The 26,477-nt window shown below is 42.2% G+C and overlaps 1 protein-coding gene across 2 annotated transcripts in view; it reads left to right on the top strand.

The window, feature by feature from the left end:
* Positions 1–26,477, top strand: part of FSTL5 (follistatin like 5) — a 655,002-nt gene that overhangs the window by 490,740 nt on the left and 137,785 nt on the right. For both annotated transcript variants that reach the window (XM_074991879.1, XM_074991878.1), the window contains exons 7-8: positions 788–908; positions 24,703–24,864. In XM_074991879.1, coding sequence (XP_074847980.1) covers positions 788–908; positions 24,703–24,864 — 283 coding nt within the window. The remainder of the gene's footprint in view (positions 1–787; positions 909–24,702; positions 24,865–26,477) is intronic.

Raw genomic sequence — 26,477 nt, forward strand, 5'->3', positions numbered from 1 at the left:
ATAATTTCCGTCAGTGTTAATCTTTTGCTGTAAATTTGAGGTCATTTCTTGTTACTAAAGGTAATGTTTTAAACTTGTCACTTTCATTTCAAAGATTTCACATCACTTTACAATGGAAAGTAAATATTGTTTTCAACATTTTTCAGATGGGGAAACTAAAGAACAGAAATATAGTGGCTCGTATACAGTGATGTTGGCAAGGGGAACCAAATCAAGGTTTTCTGAATTCCAAAATGTATTCTGCTCCTGTAGAACTTGTCCACTAATTAGAAGATGTAATTTAAAAGGGTTAGACAATTCCATGAAAAATAATCTTCTTCTCTGTATAATAGCTAATGTCTATGGGTAACTAAAATTTTAATCCTGCAATATGTTATTTCGTTTGATACTTTATATCATTACATAGGTTGGACAATGACTGATTTTTTTCCCCTCCATGTGCACAGGTAAAGAAGACACTAACATGAAAATATTAAGTATAATAATGAATACTAATACCAATTTTAAGGTTCAATGAGTTATAAAAAGAACACTGGTATTTACTTTTCCTTAGGGAAAACATGAACACACACATAAAACAAACCTGTAGATAAAATGTTGAGATGAAAATCTGCTCTTATGTCTTCCAGTGCGTATCTGGACTTATTCAAGTCTCTTCAGCATATTATGGCTTAAAATGTAAATGTTTAGTAGCTGCATCAGAGCTCTGTTGCCAAGGTGAAGAACAAAATTTTTGTAGTGCTGCTGAAATAATTCTGATCACCTTGTTTTTAATCTTTCCCTGTAGGACTTTGGAGATGATGGGTCCTTGTACATTACTAAGGTTACCACAACTCACATGGGAAATTACAGATGTAATGCTGATGGCTATGACAATCTCTTTCAGTCTCATATTGTCCAAGTAAATGGTAAGGAAAGATGTCCTAAATGTTTAGTCGTAGGGTAGTCTCTAGATTTTTTTCAGTTTTTTTAACATTATTTTACAGCTAAATATAATAGTATAGACAGACAATATGTTTTTGTTCATAGCTTTCCTTCTCTGTATAATCTTGCAGGAAAACAAAGTCTAATCACAATATTCAGTGCTTCCAGATAATAATACATATTAAAAAGAATAATACAGAACCAAACACTTTCTTCTTTGTACTGAAGCCAGTAATATTGTTAACGCACATTATCACATGCTATTGCACAATAAGTATTTCTAAAAAAGTAACTCGGAAGAGCAACTTAATCACCATGCTGCACAATCTGTGAAAAAATATGTTTGCAGCTCTTTAACTTTCTAAAAAATATCAAGTATAACACACCTTCGAATTTCACAGATAAGTACACATTCTCCATCACATCAAATTGAGGACTTTTGTTTCTGCCCTAGCTTTGTGCCTTCGTGATCATTAAATTTCACATTGTGTTCCATCTCTCTCTCTCTCTCTCTCTCTCTCTGCTCCTTCATTGCTATCAGCCCTGAATTCTTGTTTGTCCACATCTTCCACAAGTATCTCAGCATTTTCTTCTATACTACCCAGTGCAGGTTGAACACCTTTCTAGAAGAAATGCATAAAACCCACTAATGTTCCTCCTTCAAATATCTTCTCATGCTTTGATGCCAACAAGAAGCCAGCCAGTTAGCTCTGACTAAACTAAGGGGAAAATGGAGTCAGATAGTATTTTTTTTAAAGATAAAGGTTAAATACAAAATTTGATCACATAGCAAGACTACCTAACTTCATGGACATACTAGTATGACATCCTCTTTCTCCACCACTTCTTATGTCTTGGTGGAACAAGGAACACATGTTTGCATAGTGCTCAGTAGAATAGAATCCTATTCTGATGAGAGGTATTGGGTGTTCCTATAGTACAAATAACAGTGTTTTACAGTTCTTAATGTATGGCATTTGAACCTTATTTAACACTCCTTGGCCGCGTCTACACGTGCACGCTACTTCGAAGTAGCGGCGCCAACTTCGAAATAGCGCCCGTCACGGCTACACGTGTTGGGCGCTATTTCGAAGTTGAAATCGACGTTAGGTGGCGAGACGTCGAAGTCGCTAACCCCACAAGGGGATGGGAATAGCGCCCTACTTCGAAGTTGAACGTCGAAGTAGGGCCCGTGTAGACGATCCGCATCCCGCAACATCAAAATAGCAGGGTCCGCCATGGCGGCCATCAGCTGAGGGGTTGAGAGACGCTCTCTCTCCAGCCCCTGTGGGGCTTTATGGTCACCGTGTGCAGCAGCCCTTAGCCCAGGGCTTCTGGCTGCTGCTGCCGCAGCTGGGGATCCATGCTGCATGCACAGGGTCTGCAACCAGTTGTCGGCTCTGTGGATCTTGTGTTGTTTAGTGCAACTGTGTCTGGGAGGGGCCCTTTAAGGGAGTGGCTTGCAGTTGAGTCCGCCCTGTGACCCTGTCTGCAGCTGTGCCTGGCACCCTTATTTCGATGTGTGCTACTTTGGCGTGTAGACGTTCCCTCGCAGTGCCTATTTCGATGTGGTGCTGCCCAACGTCGAAGTTGAACGTTGACGTTGCCAGCCCTGGAGGACGTGTAGATGTTATTCATCGAAATAGACTATTTCGATGTAGCGTGCACGTGTAGACGTAGCCCTTATAAGGAAAACTCCTGTTGAAACTTTGTCTGATTAAGCAATGTTAGATTGTTCCTAACAAACTATACATCAGTGGTCTGTTTATGAAAGTACTGAGCATCTGATTTGTTGCTGCTCCTCTTGTTTATTATTTAAATTGCTGTGGTACCTAGAAGCCCTAGTTCCATTGTTTCAGGCACTGTACATGCAAGTAACAAAGACATGGGCCTTGTCTTGAAGGGCTAAGACGAGACTACAGATAGAGAATGCACAAGGAAATAAGACAATAACATCAGTCCTCAAGACTTTAGTATGATTTGGTGGTGCTCTAGACTTCTGATAATCAGTCCATAAGAAATGTAGGACAGTATTGTGGAAACTATTTCATGTGTTTCTTGTCTGTCTTCAGAAGAAAACACTTTCCATTCAGAATGGGTGCTTGTACAATACAATATCCGCAGCTGAAATACTGAGTTTTGCATAGATTCTTGCAGTTGCACGATTTGTTCTTCAGCCTACCATTACTGTTTCTTAGCCATTCAAAATATATTGTAAAAGTACATGGTGCTGAAAGCAATATTTGCCTGTGCTACTACATGTCACTATCAGATTATTTAAAGCTACCCAAACAAATTGACTAGTGTACATTTTCTCTGCTGGCAGCTGCTGCTCTGACAGTAAACACTGGAGTGACCTCTTCTCATGCAAGTCTGGATAATGTTTTTCTTTAACCTGTCAGATCTAGCATGAGGATAGAATAAATCCTGACAGGCATTTAATGCCTGGGTTTGAAGGTCTTATTATTATATATGTGGACTATACCGTTACATATTCAATATAAGCATATCGTATATTTGAAGATACTGTTGGCAGAATTGTTTTCTTTCTGTTGTAGCATTCAAAAGAAGCTGTATGCTGACTAAACCATTAGAATCTGTATGTTGTCGTTCAACAGGACAAAAAATTAAATTTTATGTTCTGGTCTAATGAACAGCACTTCCACAGATTACATCTGTAGATCTAAATTGTAATGATCCTGGAAATGGACAAGATGGTCAGTACTCAAGATAATAACGAATTAATATAATGACATTTGTCTAACAGAAGAGTCAAAAGAAGGTTAATGAGACAGAGAATCTTAATTGATCTTACAACTCGTGTGAGGATAAATTGAAGACACTTTAATTAGATGTAAAGCAGTTTTGCAATACACATGTATGTTAATCCGTATTATCTCAGAAGTATTTTCTCTATATTTTGCGTTCACCAATTTGCCCAATTCTTCAACTTTTAAAAAAATATTATACCCTTTGTCTTACTTTGTGTGAATTAGGATTAAACTATAATTTTCTTTTACTACTTTGGTTCTGAATTGGAGTATTAAGTTTTAAAATTGTGCACCCCTTGATTAAATAATAATATAGATAATTGCTGCATAACAAATTGCATTTTGTGGACAGCATACAGTCTTTATTTTTATGTAATGTTTTACATGAAAATTATTTTAAGCCTTCTCAATATATGTAATAAACAGACAACTCATCACAAAAATGGGGGTTCCAGAATAATTATTTCACTAATTAACTATTCTTGGCACTCATATAGCACTTTACAATCTCAACGTGTTATAGAATCACTAAATAATCCTAATAAGAGAGAATTTAAATTTTTCTTCAAGTGATTGTTCAAGTCCATTCCACATTAGGTGTGTCTGCTTGCCAGGTGCGCCAGTGCTGGAAGATATCCTTCAGCAATACCCTGCTCTGGTCACCCCTGGAGTGATGCCTTCATGGAGCAGCATAGGGGATCCATGCCTTCCTCCCACCCGCAGTACTTTCTTGTTCTTAGTGACGGTACATGGAACTGCTGTGGCTTCAGCAGGTTTTGCTATTTCTTGTTCACTGCAATACAGTATTCTTTTGTAAACAGTTCTTTACAGTAGACCCTGTACTAGCTGTATTTTAGTTAGAGTTGGGAGAGATGTCGTTGTCCTCTACAGGACAGTCTAGGGATGGGGCATTCTCTGATCCCCAAACTTGAATGTGTAGGTATCTTACGCCAGTTAGTGACACACAACAGTTGCCTGAAGTGTCTCAGTGAAGGGCACGTTAGAGATAAATGCCAAATTTGCAAATCATTTAAACCCTGGACTGAAAAAGAAAGGGACATTCACTTGCAGGCTCATCTGATGGAATCAGTACTGACCCCAGCACCGCAGCAATGCTCGGACTTGGCCTCAAGCACAGTTGCTTCAGTAAGGAGTGTCTGCTGATGCCATCCTCCAGCCTCACCATTCCCCTTCACTGGCTCCCATTAAGAAGATTAAAGTGTCAATAAGGGGACATTTTTCAGCATCCTGTAAAGGAAAGGAGAAGTTGTATGGGGAGCCACCTTAATCAGGTAGTTATAATCCAGCTCAAGTGGAGCAGCCCATCCCTGCCCATCCCAACATGTCTGCTGAGTAATGGTGGCCTCCAGCTTGTGGAGGTGTCATGGGACCCAAGAGATGTTGCAGGATATAATGTGTCCATGGTGCCTCAGTCCATGTTAGGCTCCTTTTGGCATCTTCCCAGTGGCCCACTCACTGCCTCAGCATCCTGCCTGTCAGTTCTGTCCCATGTAAAGCCTTCAAGCCTCAGACTCTGGGAAGCAGTCACTGGTACTGTGGGACAGACCTCTTGAGGAACACACATGGGCATGGAAGTGAGCACTCTGTATCCCCAAGATCTTGACATGGATCCCAAGACCATTCCAGAGAATGGCATCATCAGCTAGTCTCCTTCCAGTTTCACTTTGGTCTTGACATTCATTAGACTTGTTTGAACTCTTGGCCCTGCTCAAGGTCCCACCACTCATCATATGATGGGAAGCATGGATTGTCAGGTTCCCATAACCAATCTAGCTAGACAGTTAATAGAAATCTCTTTCTTCTGTAACTGAATTATCAAGGATTTCATAAAAATTAGCAAGTGTATGTCTTCTCAACTGAGTGTCCCCCCTCCCATGATTGCACCCAGTCCCTGAAAATAAGACAGGGACATTCTGTATTCTTACTTGCCCCCTCCCCCCGCACTCTTCACTGCATGAAGGGGTGCAAACTGAGAAGAAAGAGGATAGAAAAGGGTAGGAGAAAAGATTTTTGTCTTCCGTCTTCACTTCACAGACATTGCCAACACAGGGGATGGCAGTGAAATATCATACAATGAACTTATAATGGAAACAGGAATCTCAACTAACTCTCCACCCACTGTTCCCTGTGGTTTTGGTGGGGTCAAAGCTTGAAGAAAGAGGATAGCAAAGGTTAGGAAAAAGATTGTATAGCTGAAATATCAAAGATTTTGCAAAAAGCAGCAGGCCCCCAAAAATATTTTTGGTGGTGGGGGTCGTGGTCTGCTGCTGCAGAGCCAATTTAGGTGTTCCTCTACCCCTGAAAATCTTAGCTGCTGAGGGATACTTCCCCCCAACCCTAGCGGCAGCAAGCCCCTGAATATCTTAGCCACCAGGGGAGACTTTCCTCTGGTGGCAGCAAGCCCCACAGGTCCTTGCTGGGGCATGGGGAGTTTTCAGTGGGGGACCAGGTGAAGTAATCCCTTCTGAATATGTTAACCACTGGGGGAGCCTTGCCCCCACCAGCAGCAGAAAGGCTCCAAAATATACTTTGGGGGCCAGTTGAAGTATTCCACCTGGTGACAGAAAGGTCTTAAATGTATATTTAGGGCTGGGAGCCAGTTGAAGTAGTCCCCCTGGATACCTTAGCAGCTGGGGGAGACTTCCCTGCCAGTGGCTGCAAGCCCCTGAAATTCTTTCCTGCTCTTGGAACTCTAACTCTGCACAAGCCAGGGCATGGTGCTCCTATGGTACATGGTCAGCACTGAAGAGTAGACACATATTTGTACTGAGTCACAGACTACCCATGTGATATGCTGAGCACAGGAAAGACCCCAACTGCATGGCGCATGCGGCGCCGGGGTGGGGGGGGCACAAATATAAACCACTGAGAAGTTTCTTAGCCTCTTATTCAAATACAACCCTCACAACAGCTTTGCTGCCACATGGTGTGGTTGGGCAGCAGTGGGTGCCAGGGAATGCAAAAAAAAAAAAACCAGGTGTGGAGACAGAACCACGAACTCCATGCAGGAGTAATGGGGAGATGCAGTCACAGTGCTAATAGCACAGAAAGAAAGACATTTCTCAGGCTCTCATACAAACATGACCCCACAACCATGGGCTTTCTGGTCCTGATTTGAAATTCATGGTCTTCCTGTTACTGAATTCCTGCACACCTGAGCTGCGTCTACACGTGCACGCTACTTCGAAGTAGCGGCACCAACTTCGAAATAGCACCCGTCGCGTCTACACGCATCGGGCGCTATTTCGAAGTTAACTTCGATGTTAGGCGGCGAGACATCGAAGTCGCTAACCTCATGAGGGGATCGGAATAGCGCCCTACTTCGACGTTCAACGTCGAAGTAGGGACCGTGTAGACAATCCGCGTCCCGCAACGTCGAAATTGCTGGGTCCTCCATGGCGGCCATCAGCTGGGGGGTTGAGAGATGCTCTCTCTCCAGCCCCTGCGGGGCTCTATGGTCACCGTGGGCAGCAGCCCTTAGCCCAGGGCTTCTGGCTGCTTCTGCGGCAGCTGGGGATCTATGCTGCAGGCACAGGGTCTGCAACCAGTTGTCAGCTCTGTGTATCTTGTGTTGTTTAGTGCAACTGTGTCTGGGAGGGGCCCTTTAAGGGAGCGGCTGGCTGTTGAGTCCGCCCTGTGACCCTGTCTGCAGCTGTGCCTGGCATCCCTATTTCGATGTGTGCTACTTTGACATGTAGACGTTCCCTCGCTGCGCCTATTTCGATGTTGGGCTGAGCAACGTCGAAGTTGAACATCGACGTTGCCAGCCCTGGAGGACGTGTAGACGTTATTCATCGAAATAGACTATTTCGATGTTGGCTGCACGTCTAGACGTAGCCCTGGAGAGCACCAGCCAGAACAGAGCAGGGAGGGGCATTGTGGGTTACATATGGGATACCTCTGGAGGCTAATAAATTTGATTTTAAGATGTGGCACTTCCACACTGGCTGGTAATCAATCTTTTGAATTCCAGCTTGACACTACACCAAGCAGGTACTGACGATATTATGATGTCAGTATTAGTGCTCCCTGAATTGAGATAGTGGTATTTACAGTGAAGTGAGTCATGTGGCAATATCAAGTTAACTGCCTTAAATTTGAATTTACCTCATAGTGTAGATGCAGCCCTGGAGAGCTAGCAGACTCTCCATTCCTTAAGGTTTTTAAGGTGCGGCTTGACAAAGGCCTGGCTGGAGTGATTTAGTTGTGGTTGATCCAGCTTCAGGCAGGGGCCTGGACTCGATGACCTCCTAGGATGAATCCAGCCCTAGTAGTCTATGATTCTATGACTGAGGTCCCCCTAGGTACTGGCCAGCCACTGGGGCTCCTAGTCAGTGATAAAAAGTCCTTCTTAGCGCCTGTTCAAAGGACAGAGTTCATTGGGTCAGCGCTGTGCTTGATCTGTGCGAAAGTGCTCCTGCCCCTCAATAGATTCCAAGCCCTGGCAAGCCTCACTGAGGAGGTATCCAAGTTCTGTATTTTCACTGAAACCTTGATTTAATCATAAAACAGGGTACCTAGAACAACACAAATGCAGGGGTGAGTTAACAGTAGTTTAAAGACGTGTATTTCCTTCATCAAGCTTATTTTATTTTTACAGGAGCTGTATGAATAAACTATGGCAGAACAATGGTAGGATTTTTCAAAACAATAAAAATAATGGAAGTAGCAAGAAACTTTAAAAGAATCTAACTTTTTGATTGGTTTACTTGTGAGCGACTTCATGGTTCACCTCCAATTCATTCGTCTCTTTCTCCTGAAATAAAACAATTGCAGTGGATCAGCTATTTGTCCCAAATATCCTCCGCACACTCCTTCCAAAGTACCTACATCATGTAGTTTTCCACTTGAATCACAGGAGTTCAGTTAGTTCTGAACATAACAGATCATGCTTTGATGTTGGGAGGAAATAAAGGATAGATTGTACCACAGGATAGGACAGATTGTACCATGATTCTTTTCTCTGGGATGTTGTACTGTATGTATTTATTAAGGAGCAGTGTGGAAAATAATTCAATCTTCTTGTCGTTGTTCTTTGGGATTATGTTAGTGTGATATGATTAGAACAATTTACAGTAACCTGAGGTTTCAAATGATGACTCTACTACAGCTGATACAGGCAAGCCCTCAAAAGTGCCCTCGGAAAAGCATTAAGTAGATACCATGGAAGTAATTGCATTAGATTCTCTTTTCTCATTACCTGAATATTTGTCATGTCATCTGAGCATATAATGCTGTTCTATTATTTTCACACACATGCACATCTTCACAGTGGTCCTACTCCCTGCCTCAGACTCCTGCCTGACAGTTCTCTCCCATGTAAATGCCTTCAAGCCTCAGACTCTGGGAAGCAATCACCGATACTGTGGGAGAGAGCTCTTGAGGACACACAGTTATGTACACAATAACTAGTTGAGGCTAGACTCTTGTTTACAGTCCAGTTGTTCTTGAAAGCAAATGAAGAGGACCATAGATATTTTGCATGGCTTTTACAAAGGATAAATTCCAGGCTAATGAAAAGTCAAAGATTTCACCTGTTTATGTGAGCATATATAAAAAGATAGATTATAAACACTTTTAATCCCATTGTGTATTTTATAGAATAGCTAAATATGTAATATCGTATCTTTATATCTGCTGATGACTATTGATTTTTTTCCCAAAAGTCCCACTGATTTCTGTGGACCTTCCATACAGAATCTTCTGTTCTGCCCATGCCATGTTTGGTTCTGGACAAAACCCTCCTTAGTGAGGTTATATTTTAATATTTCAAAAGCAATGATCATTAGTGGGTGTAAAGAGAGTTACACCACCTGAGGAACTGGCCCATTGTCCTCAAGTGCTTTTTTACCTGAACACCAATTTGCATCAAAGTCAGATATTGGAGATATACCTCTCATAGAACTGGAAGGGACCTTGGGACGTCATGGAGCCCAGTCCCCTGCCCTCTTGGCAGGACCAAGCACCATCCTTTTTTTAAGCTATTTGCTCCAGGTTCCTAAAAAGCCTTCCCAAGCATTGACCTCACAAACCTCAGTTCAACAGGGCAATGCTCAAACCACTGAGCTGTCCCTCCTCCCCTGCTGTGCCTTATGTCTCAAAGAAAAGATTATCCTTTAGTTTAGAGCATTTATAATTTTCAGATCATTATGAAATTATTTATTTTACCAAGTGGATTTCATCTAATTTGTAGTGATTATTTTTCTTTGTGGTATAAGGATCTACAACTCTTGCCTGAGGCAGCATTCTTGGAAAAATATGCTACTGTAAGATTTATTAGCTGGATATATATTTCCTCCTGCATCACATTCAAATGAAGCAAATGCACATAGTTTGATAGTCTTTGCTACCAAAAGTATAGGCCATAATTTTCTTTGATCCATGTAATTTGGCAGGGTTCTGATGAAGGAACCTAGGAACCTTATCCCCAAAATTTTACCATAAAATTCTCTATCCGTTATAAAATATATTATTTTTGGCATTTAAAATTCACTATTAATGAATGCACTAGCATGCATGCTTAAAATTTTCTTTCCATAAGCATTCATGAATGTGGAATTCAGTTTTGCAACAGCTCATATGGAGAACACAAAGGGGCCACTATGATAGTTGCACCAAATTCGTCTTTAAATTTCAGCAAATACTCTTAGGTCGTGTCCACACTAGCCCCCTTCTTTGAAGGGGGCATGGAAATGACATGGACTGGGGAATATCAATGAGGCACTGCCATGCATTTGCAGTACCTCATTAGCATAATTTCAAACTGACTTCAAAGTGCTGACAGGCAGTGTAGCCGTGGGTGCTTTGAAATACGCACCCAACTTTGAAATCCCCTCACTTCCAATTCCTATGTTTGCTGCCCCCCTCTTACACGAGGGCCTGGGCTCTCCTGAACTGTGTGTACTGCCCAGCCCTGAGCTAGGGCCTGGGCTCTTGTGGAAATGTGTTTGTCACCCTGCCCTGCTCCAGGGCTTGGGCTCTCATGGAACTGTGTTTGCCGCCCCACCCTGTGCTGGGGCTTGGGCTCTCTGGAATTGTGTGAACTGTGTGTTGGCAGCCCTACCCTGATCTAGGGTCTGGGCCTCCTGAGACCACTTGTTTGCTTCCCCGCCCTGAGCTAGGGCCTGGGTTTTCTGCAAGACGAGCTAATTTCCTCAGCTGAAATGTGTGTTTGCTGCCCTGCCCTGAGCTAGGGCCTGGTTGCATTGAGAGCATGTGTGTGCTGCCCTGACCTCAGTTAATTTCCCCAGCACCCACCTGAAGCAAGGCTGGACTTCTGAACTATCATATCTCCCCCTACCTAAGGCAAGGTGGGACCCAAAGAACTATTGACCTGGGGGTTTGTTGTGGTACCTGTGGCAGTGGGGCGGAGTGGCTGCCCACTGACCTGGAGGGGGATGAACCCCTCCGGGAAGCCGAGATGTCTACACAAGTATATATGTAACATACTATTTTAATTAATTATGCATCTTCCTCTGGTGAATGGTCATAACTGCTGATTAGTCATTTAGCGTATGTGATCTGTATTGCAGATCTGAGATTTCAGAGTTCATTTTTTCTTGAATGTGGAAGGGAAGCATTGTAGTTGTAGTTATAATATAATATATTCTGCCTGTTTTCTTCCTAATAAACACTGGAAAATTACAATCCTCCCCCAAAAAGCTCTGAACAAAAACTGACAACATTAAAGGAAAATTAAACATAAGAACATAAGAATGGCCATACTGGGTCAGACGAAAGGTCCATCCAGCCCAGTATCCTGTCTGCCGACAGTGGCTAGTGCCAGGTGCCCCAGAGGAGGTGAACCGAAGACAATGATCAGACAATTTGTCTCCTGCCATCTGTCTCCAGCCTTTGACTAAAGGCTAGGGGCACCATACTTTACCCTTGGCTAATAGCCATTTATGGACCTAACCTCCAAAAATTTATCAAGCTCTATTTTAAACTCTGTTAGAGTGCTGGCCTTCACAGCCTCCTCCAGCAAGGAGTTCCACAGGTTGACTGTGCGCTGTATGAAGAAAAATTTTCTTTTATTAATTTTGAAACTACTACCCATTAATTTCATTTGGTGTCCTCTAGTTCTTATATTATGGGAACAAGTAAATAACTTTTCTGTATTCACTTTCTCCACACCATTCATGATTTTATATACCTCTATCATACCACCCCTCAATCTCCTCTTTTCTAGACTGAAAAGTCCCAGTGTCTCTAGCCTCTCCTTATATGGGACCCTTTCCAAACCCTTAATCATTTTAGTTGCCCTTTTCTGAACTTTTTCTAACTCCAGTATACCCTTTTTGAGGTGAGGAGACCACATCTGCACGCTGTACTCAAGATGTGGGCATACCATAGTTTTATATAGGGGAAGTATGATATTCTTAGTCTTATTTTCTATCCCTTTTTTAATAATTCCTAACATCCTATTTGCTTTACTGACTGCTGCTGCACACTGCGTGGATGTATTCAGAGAACTATCCACTATAATTCTAAGATCCCTTTCCTGATCTGTTGTAGCTAAATTTGCCCCCATCACATTGTATGTGTAATTGCGGTTATTTTTCCCAATGTGCATTGCCTTACACTTACCCACATTAAATTTCATTTGCCATTTTGCTGCCCAATCACTCAGTTTGCTGAGATCTTTTTGAAGTTCTTCACAATCTGCTTTGGTTTTGACTATCCTGAACAGCTTGGTATCATCTGCAAACTTTGCCACCTCACTGCTTACCCCTTTCTCTAGATCATTGATGAACAAGTTGAACAGGATTGGTCCCAGGACTGACCCTTGGGGAACACCACTAGTTACCCCCTTCCATTGTGAAAATTTACCATTTATTCCAACCCTTTGTTTCCTGTCTTTTAACCAGTTTCCAATCCATGAAAGGATCTTTCCTCCTATCCCATGACCACCTAATTTACATGAGAGCCTTTGGTGAGGGACCTTGTCAAAGGCTTTCTGGAAATCTAAGTATATTATGTCCACTGGATGCCCCCGCTCTGCATGTTTGTTAACCCCTTCAAAGAACTGTAAAGTTGCAAAGTCAAAGACTAAAAGGTTAAGAAATGCCAAAATTAAGGATAATCATACAAATTATACAAATCATACAAATTTTGTCACTGATGCGAGGTGGGGCAGCAAACACAGTCTCAGGAGGCCCAGGCCCTAGCTCAGGACAGGGCAGCAAAGAAAGAGACACAGGCTGTCTCCTCACTCAGGGGAGTCCCAGCCTTAGCTCAGGACAGGAAAACCAATGACTAACATGGCTACCTCTCTGATTCAACCCAATTCACAGTTCATGAAGTACACAGACACTTCACCTGTGCTGGCAGAGAGCAGGGAGACTGCCACCTGGCAGGTGAGTGGGGGTGGGAGATGCAGGCCTGCCCACTCCACCATGTCCCAGGCAGGGGGCGCTGGTCACAGCACCCGGTCATCTGTGAGGGTCAGTGGGGAATCCACACCGCAACTCACTGACCTGAGTCACTTTAACAGCCCTCTCTTATCCCTTTAGCCACTCCCGGTCTCCCCCTTGGCACATACCTGGTGTCCAGTCAATATCTCAGGTTTCACAGGGTTCCAGCTCCATCTGAGGTCTGAGTGGCCTGATTCAGGTCTCCATGGACTGTAGGTCCCTCTGCCTCTGCCTCACTCAGGGTACATGCCAAGGCCAGTACTCAGGTCGTTCCTCTGGGTCCAGCTAGTCTTTTGGGGCAGGCAGGTTCCGCTGGGGTGCATGGGGTTCCAGGACTGGCAGGGGCCCAGGCGGCCCATCCAGGCCTCAATCTCACTCAGCAGGTCCTCAGCATCCCAGTCTGTGAGCACTGAGCCAACCTCTGGCTCCTGTGGAGGCTGGGCCCAGACTGAGTCCTCAAGCTGGGCTGTTATATCCCTGTCCCCATCTCCTGACTTCTGATCAGGTAACTGGGTGGGACCAGGCTCAGTCAAAAATGGCGCCCAGAGGAGTTCCTCCCCCTCTAGGTAGGGGTTGGTCACTCTGCCCCACTACAATTTGTAATCCCATTTTACAGACAGTGTAGCTAAATACATATCTCTAGCAGATTCTACCTGAGGAGTGGAATAAATAAAATGTAGATATTCACCTAGCATAACCACTCTGTGGGGTGTAAATCTTGTTCAATAATAAATTTTGAGAAAACCATGGAATTATTAAAGTTAGAGTTCATGACCTCTTGGTCCTTAGCTTCCTGCAGCTTCCCTAAGCCAAAAGTTATTTTAAGAAGATGTAGGAGAAAGATGTTTAAGTTTATTCAGTGATAGGAATACAGCTGGATTAAATATTGATTTTAGCAGCAGGCCTGAAGCAAGCACTGCTAAGCTTAGTGAAAACTGCAAATGGCAATTTTTGGTATCTTAGAAGTCAGCTAATTATGAATGGATTTTTCATGAGGAAAGTCAGGCTTCTGCCCGTTGGAAAGATGGCTTTTTTTTTTTTTTTAAAGATTTAATGATTTACAGGGAAATAGTGTTGTTTAGCAGTTAAGATACTGGATCAAACCTCTGATGTACTGGGTTCTGTTCCTGGCCTTATTGTTGACCTTGGCCAGGTCTCTTGACCTCCCAGTGGCTTAGTTTCCTCATCTGTAAAATAGGGATAATGACACTAAACTCATTTGTAAACTCCTTGCAATCTCCTGAGCAACAGCATATTCTCCATCCCAGTCTGGAGCAGTAAGTTTTCTGGTGACGATACTAGCTGTAGCTGGCAGCCTGTATAATGTGTGGCATCAGAATTTACAGTGAGTCTCTCTCCTGCACTATCAATACCGCCCCCGTTGGTGCCCAGGCAACGTAAATATATGAAGCCTCTGGGATGTTTGACATAGAGTAGGACTGTGAGTTGGGGGGCGGAGCACAAACTGAATGGGAGTTTGGCTGGTACAGGAGAAGGAGACTGGAAGCAAAGTAAGGAAATAGTGGTGAGGGGTGGACTGAAAACCAGTGGCTGTGGGAGGACTGATATTTGAAAAGGAGCCTGGCAGGGAAGTTTGAGAATGTAACCCAGAGCTGTGGCAAGATCAGATTAGTCAGTTAGGAGTGGGTACTGGCACTGTATGCATGTGGAGACTAGGAGAAAGAGCCAGTGTGGGAAACTGGGAACAGTGGCATTGAGATCAAATGAAGCTGTTGGGGTAGAATAGCTTGGGACTGTCTGAGGCAGGAAGCTGGACTGGGGAGATTGGGATGAGGAGCCCAGGGAGGTAGACTGAGATCTGTGGTGAAGAAAAATCTCACAGTTGGGTAGGGAACCCAAACATGAGGAATAGCACTTGGCTAGGAACAGAGAGTAGGAGTGGGATGAGGAGCCTACAGTGGAGACTGGGTTCAGGTCTGGCTCGAGGAGCTGTAGTGGGGACAAAGGACTGGGACAAGTTTTGGATGGGGCAAAAGAAGTAAAAACAGCACTCAAAGGACCTGTTATCACTAGAGAACATTTGTCTTCAGAAACTGGTATGGAATCCAAGGTCCCTGAATTTCATCATTCTTATGCTATCCACAAATAGCTGTAAAATCCACAGGAAAAAATAATTCTAACATTACCTTCCTTCACATTGCTTTGTGATATATGTGTAGAAATATGCACAGAAATAGAAGTATGTATAGAAAGAGAGACAGAGAGGCTGTGTGTACACTTGCATTCCTCTTTCGAAAGTGGTATGCAAAGGAGGGAAATAAAAATGCAAATGAGGTGCAAATTTGCATATATGGCACCTCATTTGCATATTCTTATTTCAAAATAGCTTCTTTTGAAAGAAGAAAAGCAGTGTAGACACTGCTCTTTTGAAAGTAAATCCCATGTTCAAAAGAATCCTTCTTCCAATAAAAAAGGGAAGAAGGATTCTTTTGAAGATGGAGATTACTTTTTAATCCATGTCTATACTGCTTTTCTTCTTTCAAAAGAAGCTATTTCGAAATAAGAATATGCAAAATGAGGTGCCAGGCGTGCAAATTTGTACCTCGTTTGCATTTTCAATTTACCTCATTTGCATACCTCTTTTGAAAGTGGAATGCAAGTGTAGACACAGCCAGAGAGTGCTTTGTTGCACCAGCACATTGGCAGCACCAGCCATAGGACTGGCTGGCTGGGAGGTAGGGGTGGGAAACTGGCTGAGTAACAGCTTCTCTTCTTCTTCTTCTTCTTTAACGAAAAAACACTATAGACAGAGAGAGTAGCAATTACTAAAACTTACCAGTAATATAATGTGAGGGAGTGGAGGGAGACAGTAGGACAAGCAGAACTTGTGTTGGGGCTAACAGATGTAGGGACAGGACTGAAGTGGTAGCTGAGGCACAGAATTAAGTTCTGAGCTAGGATGATCTGATATTGGGGCTATTACTCCTATAGCTGTAGCCAAAAAAAGCAATTTTCTTAATGAATTTGGCTGAGTTGGCAGCACTAACTGACAGACACACAAAGGTGCCACAGATCTAAAAATCAAAAGACAGAACAAAGCCATCATGTTTTTTTTTAAATGTAGTCATTTTGATGCCTATTTTAAAAAAAATCTTTGGGTTTGGCATTCTAACTAAAAACATTTGTTGACTGCATTAGCTGTAGAGTATTTTTAAATATCTTAGATATTGAAGCAGCTCTTACATTATCCATCAGGTAGAGGAAACACCCATAATGGGTGGGGTGGGAAGGAGACAGCTATCAGAAAAATATCTGTTTTAACAGTAGTCAGGTTGATATATTAGTAACCATAGGAGTCTGTTAAACTATTTAGCTCATGGAATTGTTTATTTTCAAGAAAAGGAAGAGCATCTGTAGGTGTTCTAAAACACTTGCAGGAAGTAACAGATCTAAATGTATTGATAAAAGTGTTTTAGAATGTCACATCTATTGTTTATAAGCTTTTTATCTGTAATTGTATCTGTTTAGAACACCTTTGCTTCCTCTAAATTTGCACATTTTTCGTGAGGTACACTAATTTGTGTGCTTCTTAGTAGGAAGAAATCTGAAGCATGTCTTTATTAACAGGACTCTAATGGGACAACATGCTGGGGCATTTCTTGTGAACAGTTCAATAATACTTGAAAATATTTAACTCACTATGTTAGAATGGGATTATTCTTTTTCATTCAGTTATCTGCATTATGTCACCAACTGAGTAATGCATCACCAGTTATGTACTTCAAATTCTATTTAATTACAGGAAATAAAACATAGGGGAATGATAGGTATGTTTGGTTAACCTTCATAACAACACGTTGTTTTTCTTTTTACAAATAAGATGAAAGTTCCTGTTATTTCATGTATAAAAATAAAATCATTAGTTAGTTTGGCTTAAAAAATCAAATTAGCGGATTTAAGAAATCTTGATGAATCACTGATTGCTAACAGGAATATGTCCACCGTGGTATCACATCCTACTCCTGACAACAAGGATATGTTTCATAGCAGACTTCTCATTGATAAGTGTGTATTATTTCATATTCATAGGACCTAGATAAGTCCTTTTATTGTCATTATTTTTGGTAAAAGAAACTGTTAAAACAGCAGACCAGTGTATCCTGAACATCTGGAGTTCCTTTAAATGCTTTGGCTTAGGTGCTTTGGCTCTGGGACTTAAGTACAGTTATATGAATAGCCCAAGTCAATTATTTTGAAATAATAACCAACAACATAAACCTGTAGAACAGGGGGTCAGCACCCTTTCGAAGTGGAGTGCTGAATTTTGACCTTTTGACCTCTATGTATGGTCTGAGTACCAGTGATATTTTTTAAAGTCACTCATAGTCCTACTTACAACATCTTCATTAATACATAAATTAAGATGCAGAGCTTTACCATTTAGGTGGTAGTTGGTAGCATTAGCGGGTCCTTTGTTAGTCCACAGGAGCTTTCATCAAACTCCCAGAGGCATGGGGAAGGAGGGACAGGGCTGAGCTCTCATCTTGCATACCTATGAAAATTGGCTCTCGTGCCACTCTTGGCACCCATGCTGGGGGGTTGCTGACCTCTGCTGTAGAATATCTAGACATGCTTTACTTAGGTGTATGGCTGCTAATTTGGATTAACATATTCTACTTCTCATTTAGTTTATTTGCCTAAGTGTAAGTAAGGCAATGTCAGGTAAGCTGTATAGCAATATAAAGTTATTTGTAATGAGGATGCACTGGGGTGGCTGTTTACTGAGCTTCCCTTCATAGTCATATATCATTCTGCAGTGACTTGCTGCCATTTTCTCTTAGGTTAATAGCCTGTTAATAATCTGCTGCACCTGCTAATAACTCAACAATCAACAGGTAATTAAAACGTTTTCCCCATGTATTAACGTCTTACAAATTGGCCCTCCCTGCCCCTGTTCCAGGACATTAATTTTCTTCTGTTAATTATGGCTAGGAACTCCCTTTTTCTCCAAAGCTAGGTCCCAATACAATTTAGACCTCTAGGCATATTTATACTGCAGTGAGAGACCTACACCATGGCCATGGCTGGCCTAGGTCATCTGGCTTAGGCTTCCATAAGGATGAGTCTCACAGTCTGAGCTACAAACATTTATAATGCAGCTTTTAGCTCCGGAGTTCAAGTTGCACAAGCTCAGGTAAATTGACAGAGGTGTCATTTTTTATTGTAGTACAGGTTGGATCTCCCTGGCCCTGCACCCTCAGAACTTGAGTGGTCCTGAACCAGAGAGCTGCCAGATCAGGAAAGGTCAGTGCTACCCTCTGGCCTTGAGCTCCCACTTCTGAGCTCCCCTCCAGGCTGTCAGTTCACTCCCAGCCACCAGCCCTGATCACTGAGCTCTGCTCCCAGTCCTGCAGAACTCCTGTCTGCTGGCCCCACTACTGCAGGCATGGCTATGGCTTGCCAGCCCCAGTCAGGTCTCCCAATTGCTGCTCCCTGGCTGCCTCCACCCCTCCGCTGCTGGCTCCCTGGTTGTGGTTCCCCAGCAGGTGCTGCCCCCATTGCCCCCTGCTGTGGGCTTCTCTTCCAAGAATCCCCACCCGCTTCTGGCTTCCCCACTAGGGGTCCCTGGTCCAGCTACATGCTTGGTCCTGCACAGTGTCCTGGATTTCAGAAGTTCAACCTCTATAGACATAACATCTGGCTGGAGCTCTGCCTTTTGCAGTCATCTGACTTCCAGGACCCCAGACCTTTGTCCCTGTCAGGATCTGTAGCAGGAACTGTGCCAAGTATGTCCAGGTTTTATCTGGCTAAAGCTCAGTTTTCCTCACCCTTTTGGTTCTGGCTTCCAGGCCCATCACCTTCACTCAATCAGAATATCTACCAAGAGCTTCTACCAAAAAGCTCTTCTGCCATAACTCCCTTAATCTCAGGATCTTCCCTGCACTAGTCATTCAGACTTTTTATGATTTCCCAAGCTTTTTGGCTTCTCATGCTCTTTATAGGATAAGCACCTGATCTCTCCCAGGTGTGGGTCATTCGGTAATTAGCCTTGGCTAGCACAAGCTCCTGAGAGGATCTACTATGCAGCCTACAGAGTTACCCTGCTTGCTTGTCTATATTTCTTATAGGTTTCTAAGTTTCTGATTGGTTTGATTATGTGGTTTATTATAACAGGTTTCTATTAAAGTCTTTTGGACCTACAGGCCACATCCTGAGCTAAGGCAAAGTTAGCAAACATGTCTGAGACCTTTCATCCAGATAAAAAAATTAGCACCCACATGTTGGCAGTATTTTCACCTAGCTAGTGAGGAATTAAAGCATGAGGTCTGTATATGGCTGTGAACTTTAACATAGATAAAGGATGCATTGAACCATGTTGGTATAGGGGCTTAACTAAGTTCATGGCTTCTCTACACTTAACAAGTACACCACAAGGAAAGAATTGAAGTAACTGGGAGGATGAAGAAAAAAGAAAAAAGAACAAAGATGAGAATGATCTAATATCAAAATATGAAGTACATGTCACCAATACATAGAGACATTACCAGCCTATGGCGTAAGTGTACTCCATCATTTTGGTGGGTTAGGAAACTAACTTGGAACACAGAAGAAAGGCTTAAGCATCCATGCTGTACAGTAAAGGTAACCTCTGTTGCCAAGAAAGTTTGTTTTCTGAGCTGCAAAATTTTTCATTCTTAGTTCTTTGTTATACAAATCTATTAGTCTGTGTGTACGTTTATACTACAACTCTGTTTTGAAAGGATGTCTTTCAAAATTGAACATTGAAAGATGGCTTTTTGAAAGAGTGTCCACACATGCAAATGGGGACCGAAGGATTGACCCATCCTTTTGAAAGGCCCCCAGTGCACTTTCGAAAGGGGGCATCCACACATCTCAGGGCACTCTTTTGAAAGAACAGGGGCAGGAAGTTCTGTGGGCAGGGTCACATTGCGGATGAGCCCTTCCAGGGCTGCCACCCGCCATCCCTTTAAAGGGCCACCCCAGTCAGGACCGCATGCCCCGTCCCTGAGCCCCACAGCAACTGGCACCCACAGCGCATACCTCTGGGTCCCTCCAGGAACTCAGGCGATGCATAGTCAGAGGGTGCCAGGCTGTATGGGCCAGATGGGATGTTGATGACAAGGGCACCCTCACTTGAGCCCTCATCATCACTTATGGCCTGGAGCCTCCACCGGCACCTGGTGCCAGCCAGTGGTCCTGGGTGGTCCTCCCCCATATTCCCTGTCTCAGATTCTGGCTCAGTTCTGGGGTCCACTGTGTCAAGGATCATGACCAAGGAGGTGGTTCAGTTCTTTAAAGTAGGGGCAGCTGGTGGGCGCTGCCCCTGACCACTTAGCCATGTTCCAGCCCCTGCAGTAGCCCTGGCAGAGCTCCTTCACCTGGAACTTCATCTAGTCCAGGGTGTGGGTGGGGTGACCCCAGTTGGTGAGGTGCTCGCATGCTGCTGCATTGCAGTGCCAGACTCCTGTCTGATGCAGGACCTCCTTGTCTTCCCAGAGGGCGAGGAGTCCTTCAGCTCTCCCTCAGTCCACAAGGGGGCCCAGCACTTGGTTGCCTGGCTCCCCTCCTGGGAGGAATACCCAGTGTCCTTGGGGAGCCCTTCATGTGGGCTGGGGTGCTGGCTGCTGGCCATGGTGCAGGGAAGGGTGCTGTTGCAGCTGGGGCATCACAGCTGACAGTGGGGAGCAGTGTGGGCTCCATGCTGCCTGTATGCTCTCAGATTCCTGCCTGGGGCTTTGTGGGAGCCTGCATCTTTAAGCGCAGCCATACGCTGGAGCCGTAGAGCTCTGATTGTGAGGGGACACTGCCACCTGCCAGCTGATCTCCACCATGGAGGACTCCTTTTGAAACAGCAGGATGCAGAGCATCTACACTTAACCTCTTTCAGAGTAATCTTTTGAAAGGGTGTGCTCTTCCCACCATGGGAACAGAGGACCAACTTCAAAGAAATGGCCCCGTTCTTTTGAAGTTACTTTTGAAGGTTCGTAGACTGCGTATAAACACTCTGCAGGTTGTTTCAAAAGATGACCATCTTTCGACCTGACTTTTGAATGTACTTGCTAGTGTAAATGCACCTGTGAGTTCTTAATTGTAAGCTTTTTATAATCTGTTAGTTAAGTAAGCTTCTAAGTTACCTTGATAGCTCTTAGCTTGTGTCTTCTAAGCTTTGGAACTGAGGAATGTGTGCCTGAACGCTGTTGGCATGCCGCAGGTGAGGCTGGTGCATTATCTCTCAGCACCAGTTTATCAAGGAAGTGTGTAGTGTGTAATACCATATGTATATCTAAAATAATAAAACTACATTTGTAACTTGAAATATTTTACCATTTGATTACTATTCCATTTATCTCAATAGAAGTCTTTAAGCCTATACTTGTATCAGTGTGCGTGTCCTTTGTAAAGTCTGTGTAGTGATTCTGCATCAAGAACCTTATTATATTCTAATCAGATTGAATGGTAAGACTATAACCCATATTATCAAAATTAATAATATCAAATTTCTAAAATCAAGGTAACAAAGAAACTGAAAAGCCAGAGTATTTCACCATTAGTATGAAATACTGTTTTTCTATTGCTTTAAAAGTTATATTTACAGTTGTCATATAGTAGCTATAAATTATTCTGAAATAAAGAGTATTGTATACAGGGCTGCTGTTTTGAACCTTGCGTTAGATCATTTAGGAGTTGTTCCTTGACTTTATTCTTTCTAACATCTAATATTCAGTTGGAGTGAAGGTGAAGTTGTGGCATACTAATGGAAGAAAAGCATCTCTTTGTCAGTTTTCGATAATTATTTTGTTATTTATTCTTAACCAGAGCATTTGGGCACCCTCACAGCATTTAAACCATACATTAAATAGTACAGGTTGAAACTGGACTAGAGAATTTAGTCCTTCACTCAGTCAGAATCTCTACCAAGAGCCTCTGCCAACAGCTCCTCTGCCGTAACTCCCTTAATCCAAAATGGATGAGAGAATTTGCTGGACAGCAAGAGGTCAATATTTTCTAGCACATTACCAACACTTCTGCTGCTTATTGGGCTCTTAAAAGACATTTAGTGGTAAATTACACCTAAACAACAGCACAGAACACTGAGAGCCAGGAATGGTGGCTGTAAACAAACTATATGTGGCCATGGAAACCATGGGACTATCCATGATAAGTGGTCTTCCAGCTAGTTAAACCCATGTCTGATTACAGAATTTGCCAGATGAGAGCACTGCAGATTAGAAAGATTCAACATGTATCACTTAAGAACAACTAGTTTAAATTAATAAATAAGGGTGAACATAATGAGATTAATAAAAGTAAAAAAGGACCAGTTTTTTTTTTAACTTTAAAGCTCATTAAATGTGAATTCTGATGGAGCCAGTTCTACACATGTTCTGAACTATTGCTGGTGTACAGGCATCCAAAAAAGAGTGACACACTAAGAATAACTCCTACACTGTGGATTGTGTTGGTAAAGGGAAGAACACAATGCACACACACACACACAGACCTTCCCCTTATCAATATAGAATACTTCAATTTTTCCAAACTGGGCATCCACCAGTATTCTGATATCCATGTCGTTATCCCCATCATGTGCCAGAGATACCACAGTCTCCAGATTCAACAAAAAGAGATGTGAAGTTAAATATCTTTCCCATACTAAAAATACTGCAGCCTAAAATGCAGTGGCTCTCAATTTCTCTTTATATAGACTGGGAGCTGGATGCCTCATGGAGGTAAGCTATCTCAGCATATTTCAGTGGTCTCGTATCTGTCTTTATTCTCCTACCCTTTATGTTTCTGTAATCTTTCTTTCCATTTAATAGTTATCTTATGCTTATTAAATTGCATACAATGCCATAAATATGCATGTGAATTTTCAGAATTCCAAAGAGAGCATGCTCCAAGTGTAGTGTACTGATCCTCAAATTAAATCTATGGAAGGGAATATTTGTGTCCAAGAAGAGCTGCATTGATATCCATGAGTTCCTATGCATGTATAGAGATCCATGTATGTAGATCCATTTGCATCTTTGGGGTTTAAACTTAGAAATAACATAGCAAATGATGACAGGCAAAAGGGATGAAGGTTGATGGAAGCAGGCTCAGAGCAATATAATCAATTTATGTATTTGATTCAGTTTTTATGTGTTTGTCTTATATGTTCAATTTTCATAGTTCTGTCTTGTAAATTTTATTTGTAGTTCAGTAAAGATGATTGGAATCGTTCTTTTTTCTTATTTGTGAAAATGCTGTTTGTTGAAACTGAAACGTTGTGGAAACAGTTGTTTTAACAATGCTTTTGTTGGGATGCTGTCTTGGGTGCAGGAGGATGTCTCTGGAGAAGGAGGATGGGGAGGAAGAGAAAGTAAAGTCCTTTTGCTAATAGCCAGATGGTTAGCGGGCATACCAAGGATGTAGGTGACCTGCCTTCAAGTCCTTGCTCTGAATCACATAGAATAACAACTTGAAACTGGATTTGTGTTTTTTTTTCCCAGTAAACATGTCATTTGTGTTCTCTCAACACACAATGGCCATTTCTACACAAAAAATTTTGGGAAGAAGGGGACTCCGAAAGAAGGGCTTCCTTCCGGAAGCCCCCCCCCCCCGGGGCCGTGCTTCTACATGGTGTTTTGGAGTCCAGAAGAACGGTCTTCCAGACTCCAAATCACATGACATTATGCTAATGAGGCCTGGGGCATGTGCATCCATGCTTTGTTAGCATCTTTCGCTCCATGTAGAAATGGCCAATGAAAACAGAAATTGAATTTGTAAAGTTATTCACAAAACTAAATTTTATTTATCCAGCTAGCTCCTTTTTACAAATAAAAATAATTAGGATTGTAGGAATTGTATTGGATCAGACACATGTTCCATCTCTCCCAGTATCCTATTGGGTAGGCACATGCTTTAGAGGACAGGAAACTCTGCAAAAATTTGTTGCCATTATATCTTAGCAGTAACTATTATAAATATAGATGCTTTTGTTAATAAAAAATGGATTAATGCTTATTGCTGGGAAAAAATGCTCTCTGAAGTGATAAGATGAATGCTGAGAACTGAGGATTCATGGGAGAACAGGCAAAGGATAGAAAAGAACACTTGTTTAGGGTATAAACCAACCAAAAATTTCAAGTCAAACTGTGATGTATAGTTGAAATATGATCTGAACATTCTGTGTAAAGCCTAATGAGCAATGTTGTTACATTGTAAACGATTGATACAAATCCCTGTTCTTCAAAGGAAATATACAGATAGATAAATATACACATGAATATATAATATCAATGATCAAATCCTAAGCCCAACTAAATTAAAATTCAGAGTTTTACAATCACACTGTTGAGAATGGAAAGATGGATTTCTCAGAAGGACATACCTTCTGATTCAGAAATTGACTTGTAACAGAGATCAAATTCTCATTCCAAAATTGACTTGTAATAGAGATCATTGCCAGATGCTATTAAATATCTTGGTAATACCACAGCACCCTTTCATTATTTGTGGCTTCAGGATACTAAGTATCAGTTGCTTGGAATTTTTTTTATGTGATATTTTTGCTTTTCATTTTGCTGATGATTGCTTTCTGTTTTCAGTTCCACCAGTCATTCGAGTCTATCCAGAGAGCCAAGCCAGAGAGCCTGGTGTGACAGCTAGCCTTCGATGCCATGCTGAAGGTATCCCCAACCCACAGCTTGGTTGGTTGAAGAATGGAATTGATATTACTCCAAAGTTATCCAAACAGTTGACCCTTCAAGGTAATGAATTATACTTGCTGCTGTCCAAGGTCATAGATGTGATTTTAAAAAAGCATTGCAGGTTCTCTACGGTGCTATCTGACCTTTTATGCTGCCTTCATTGATCTGTGTAGTGAGAAATTATGCTTCTAGGTAGTGTTGCCTATCCTTCCAGAATTGACATCAATCTCCGGATGGCTTTTGAAAGCAATGCTGTGGATTTTAATAGGATATTTTAAGAAAATGATATTGTCACATCGTTATCTCGTGGAATACCTTGTCAGAGTTGACAACCCAGCCTAGGTACAGTCCTGAACCAAGGAGTAAAGTGTGAACTACACTATCTCAACAAAGCAAAAAAAGGCAGTCATGTAGCACTTAAAGACTAACAAAATAATTTATTAGGTGATGAGCTTTTGTGGGGCAGAGCCATTTCTTCAGATCTGGAGATCTGCCCCACAAAAGCTCATCACCTACTAAATTATTTTGTTAGTCTTTAAAGTGCTACAGGACTGCTTGTTTGTTTTGTTAAGATACAGATTAATAAGGCTACCTTGCTGTTACTACACTGCCTGAGGAGACACTCTGCCTTAATGGTACCCTCTGAGGCACAAATCATTCCCTGCTTCCCCTTTGCTTGAGGCGGGGTATGGGCAGAGGAATTGATTTTGGCCTGCGCTAGCAATATATTTCAGCACTCAGGCCAGTCTGTACTCCTGCAGTAGTGTCTATCTATGCAGGCCAGTACACTGAAGGAGCTGATCTAAGGCTCCTTCCATACTCTGCCAACCTGTGTCAGATGGAGAAAGTTATCTTAAATCCAGAATCCACGGAAGTGAAGGATGATGATTCTTACTCTGCCTTACTCCCCAAGACAGGTGTATGTGGGCCAATGCACTTTCCATGTGATAGGTTTATTGCAATTCATCACTGATGATTTTGACTGGGAACTACTGAAACGTATGCTGTTGCTACCAACTACCTAATTTAGGAGCAAATAATATGTTTAAAAATTAAGCCAATAATCTAATTTATTGTTTGTTGCACTAAGTCCTGATTTATTCTATTGACTTTAATGGAGTTTTTCCAGATTTATCCCACCATATATGAGAACAAGGCTTGGCTTAATGTGGAAAATTCATTTTTTCCATTGAAAAGTGTTCACTTTAGGAATGGGTTATGATTTGAATGAATTTTGTAAATTTTGCAGTTTCTGTTGAAATCAGAGCAATCTGTTCACTGAGATAAATATGACTAGAATAAAGTATTAATCAGTTATTGGACATTTGGACATAATGAAACATATATAAAGTCATTAGTAGGTTGTCTCATACCATTTTGTGACACATGCTGTAAATAATATGGAACTAAGGAGCTGAACACAGACTCTGCCAAAAACCCAGGTGAAAATCTTGCCTTCTAAGGAAGACTATAAAGTGAGGGTTAAGGAAGTATAGGTAAGGGCTAAGAAAGACTATAGGAAGGAATGGTAGAATTTTCAAGCAATAGTAGCAGTTTCCGTTGCAGGATGAGCAGAAATAATTAATGTGCATGAGGAGACCTGCTAGTTTTGTCTGTCTACCCATACTGGCAAGCCAGCTCCCAGCTGCAGAGTAGATTTGCCTTGAGTGACT

The sequence above is a fragment of the Carettochelys insculpta genome, chromosome 4 (genome assembly GCF_033958435.1).
Source record: "Carettochelys insculpta isolate YL-2023 chromosome 4, ASM3395843v1, whole genome shotgun sequence".
NCBI classification, from domain to species: Eukaryota; Metazoa; Chordata; order Testudines; family Carettochelyidae; genus Carettochelys; species Carettochelys insculpta.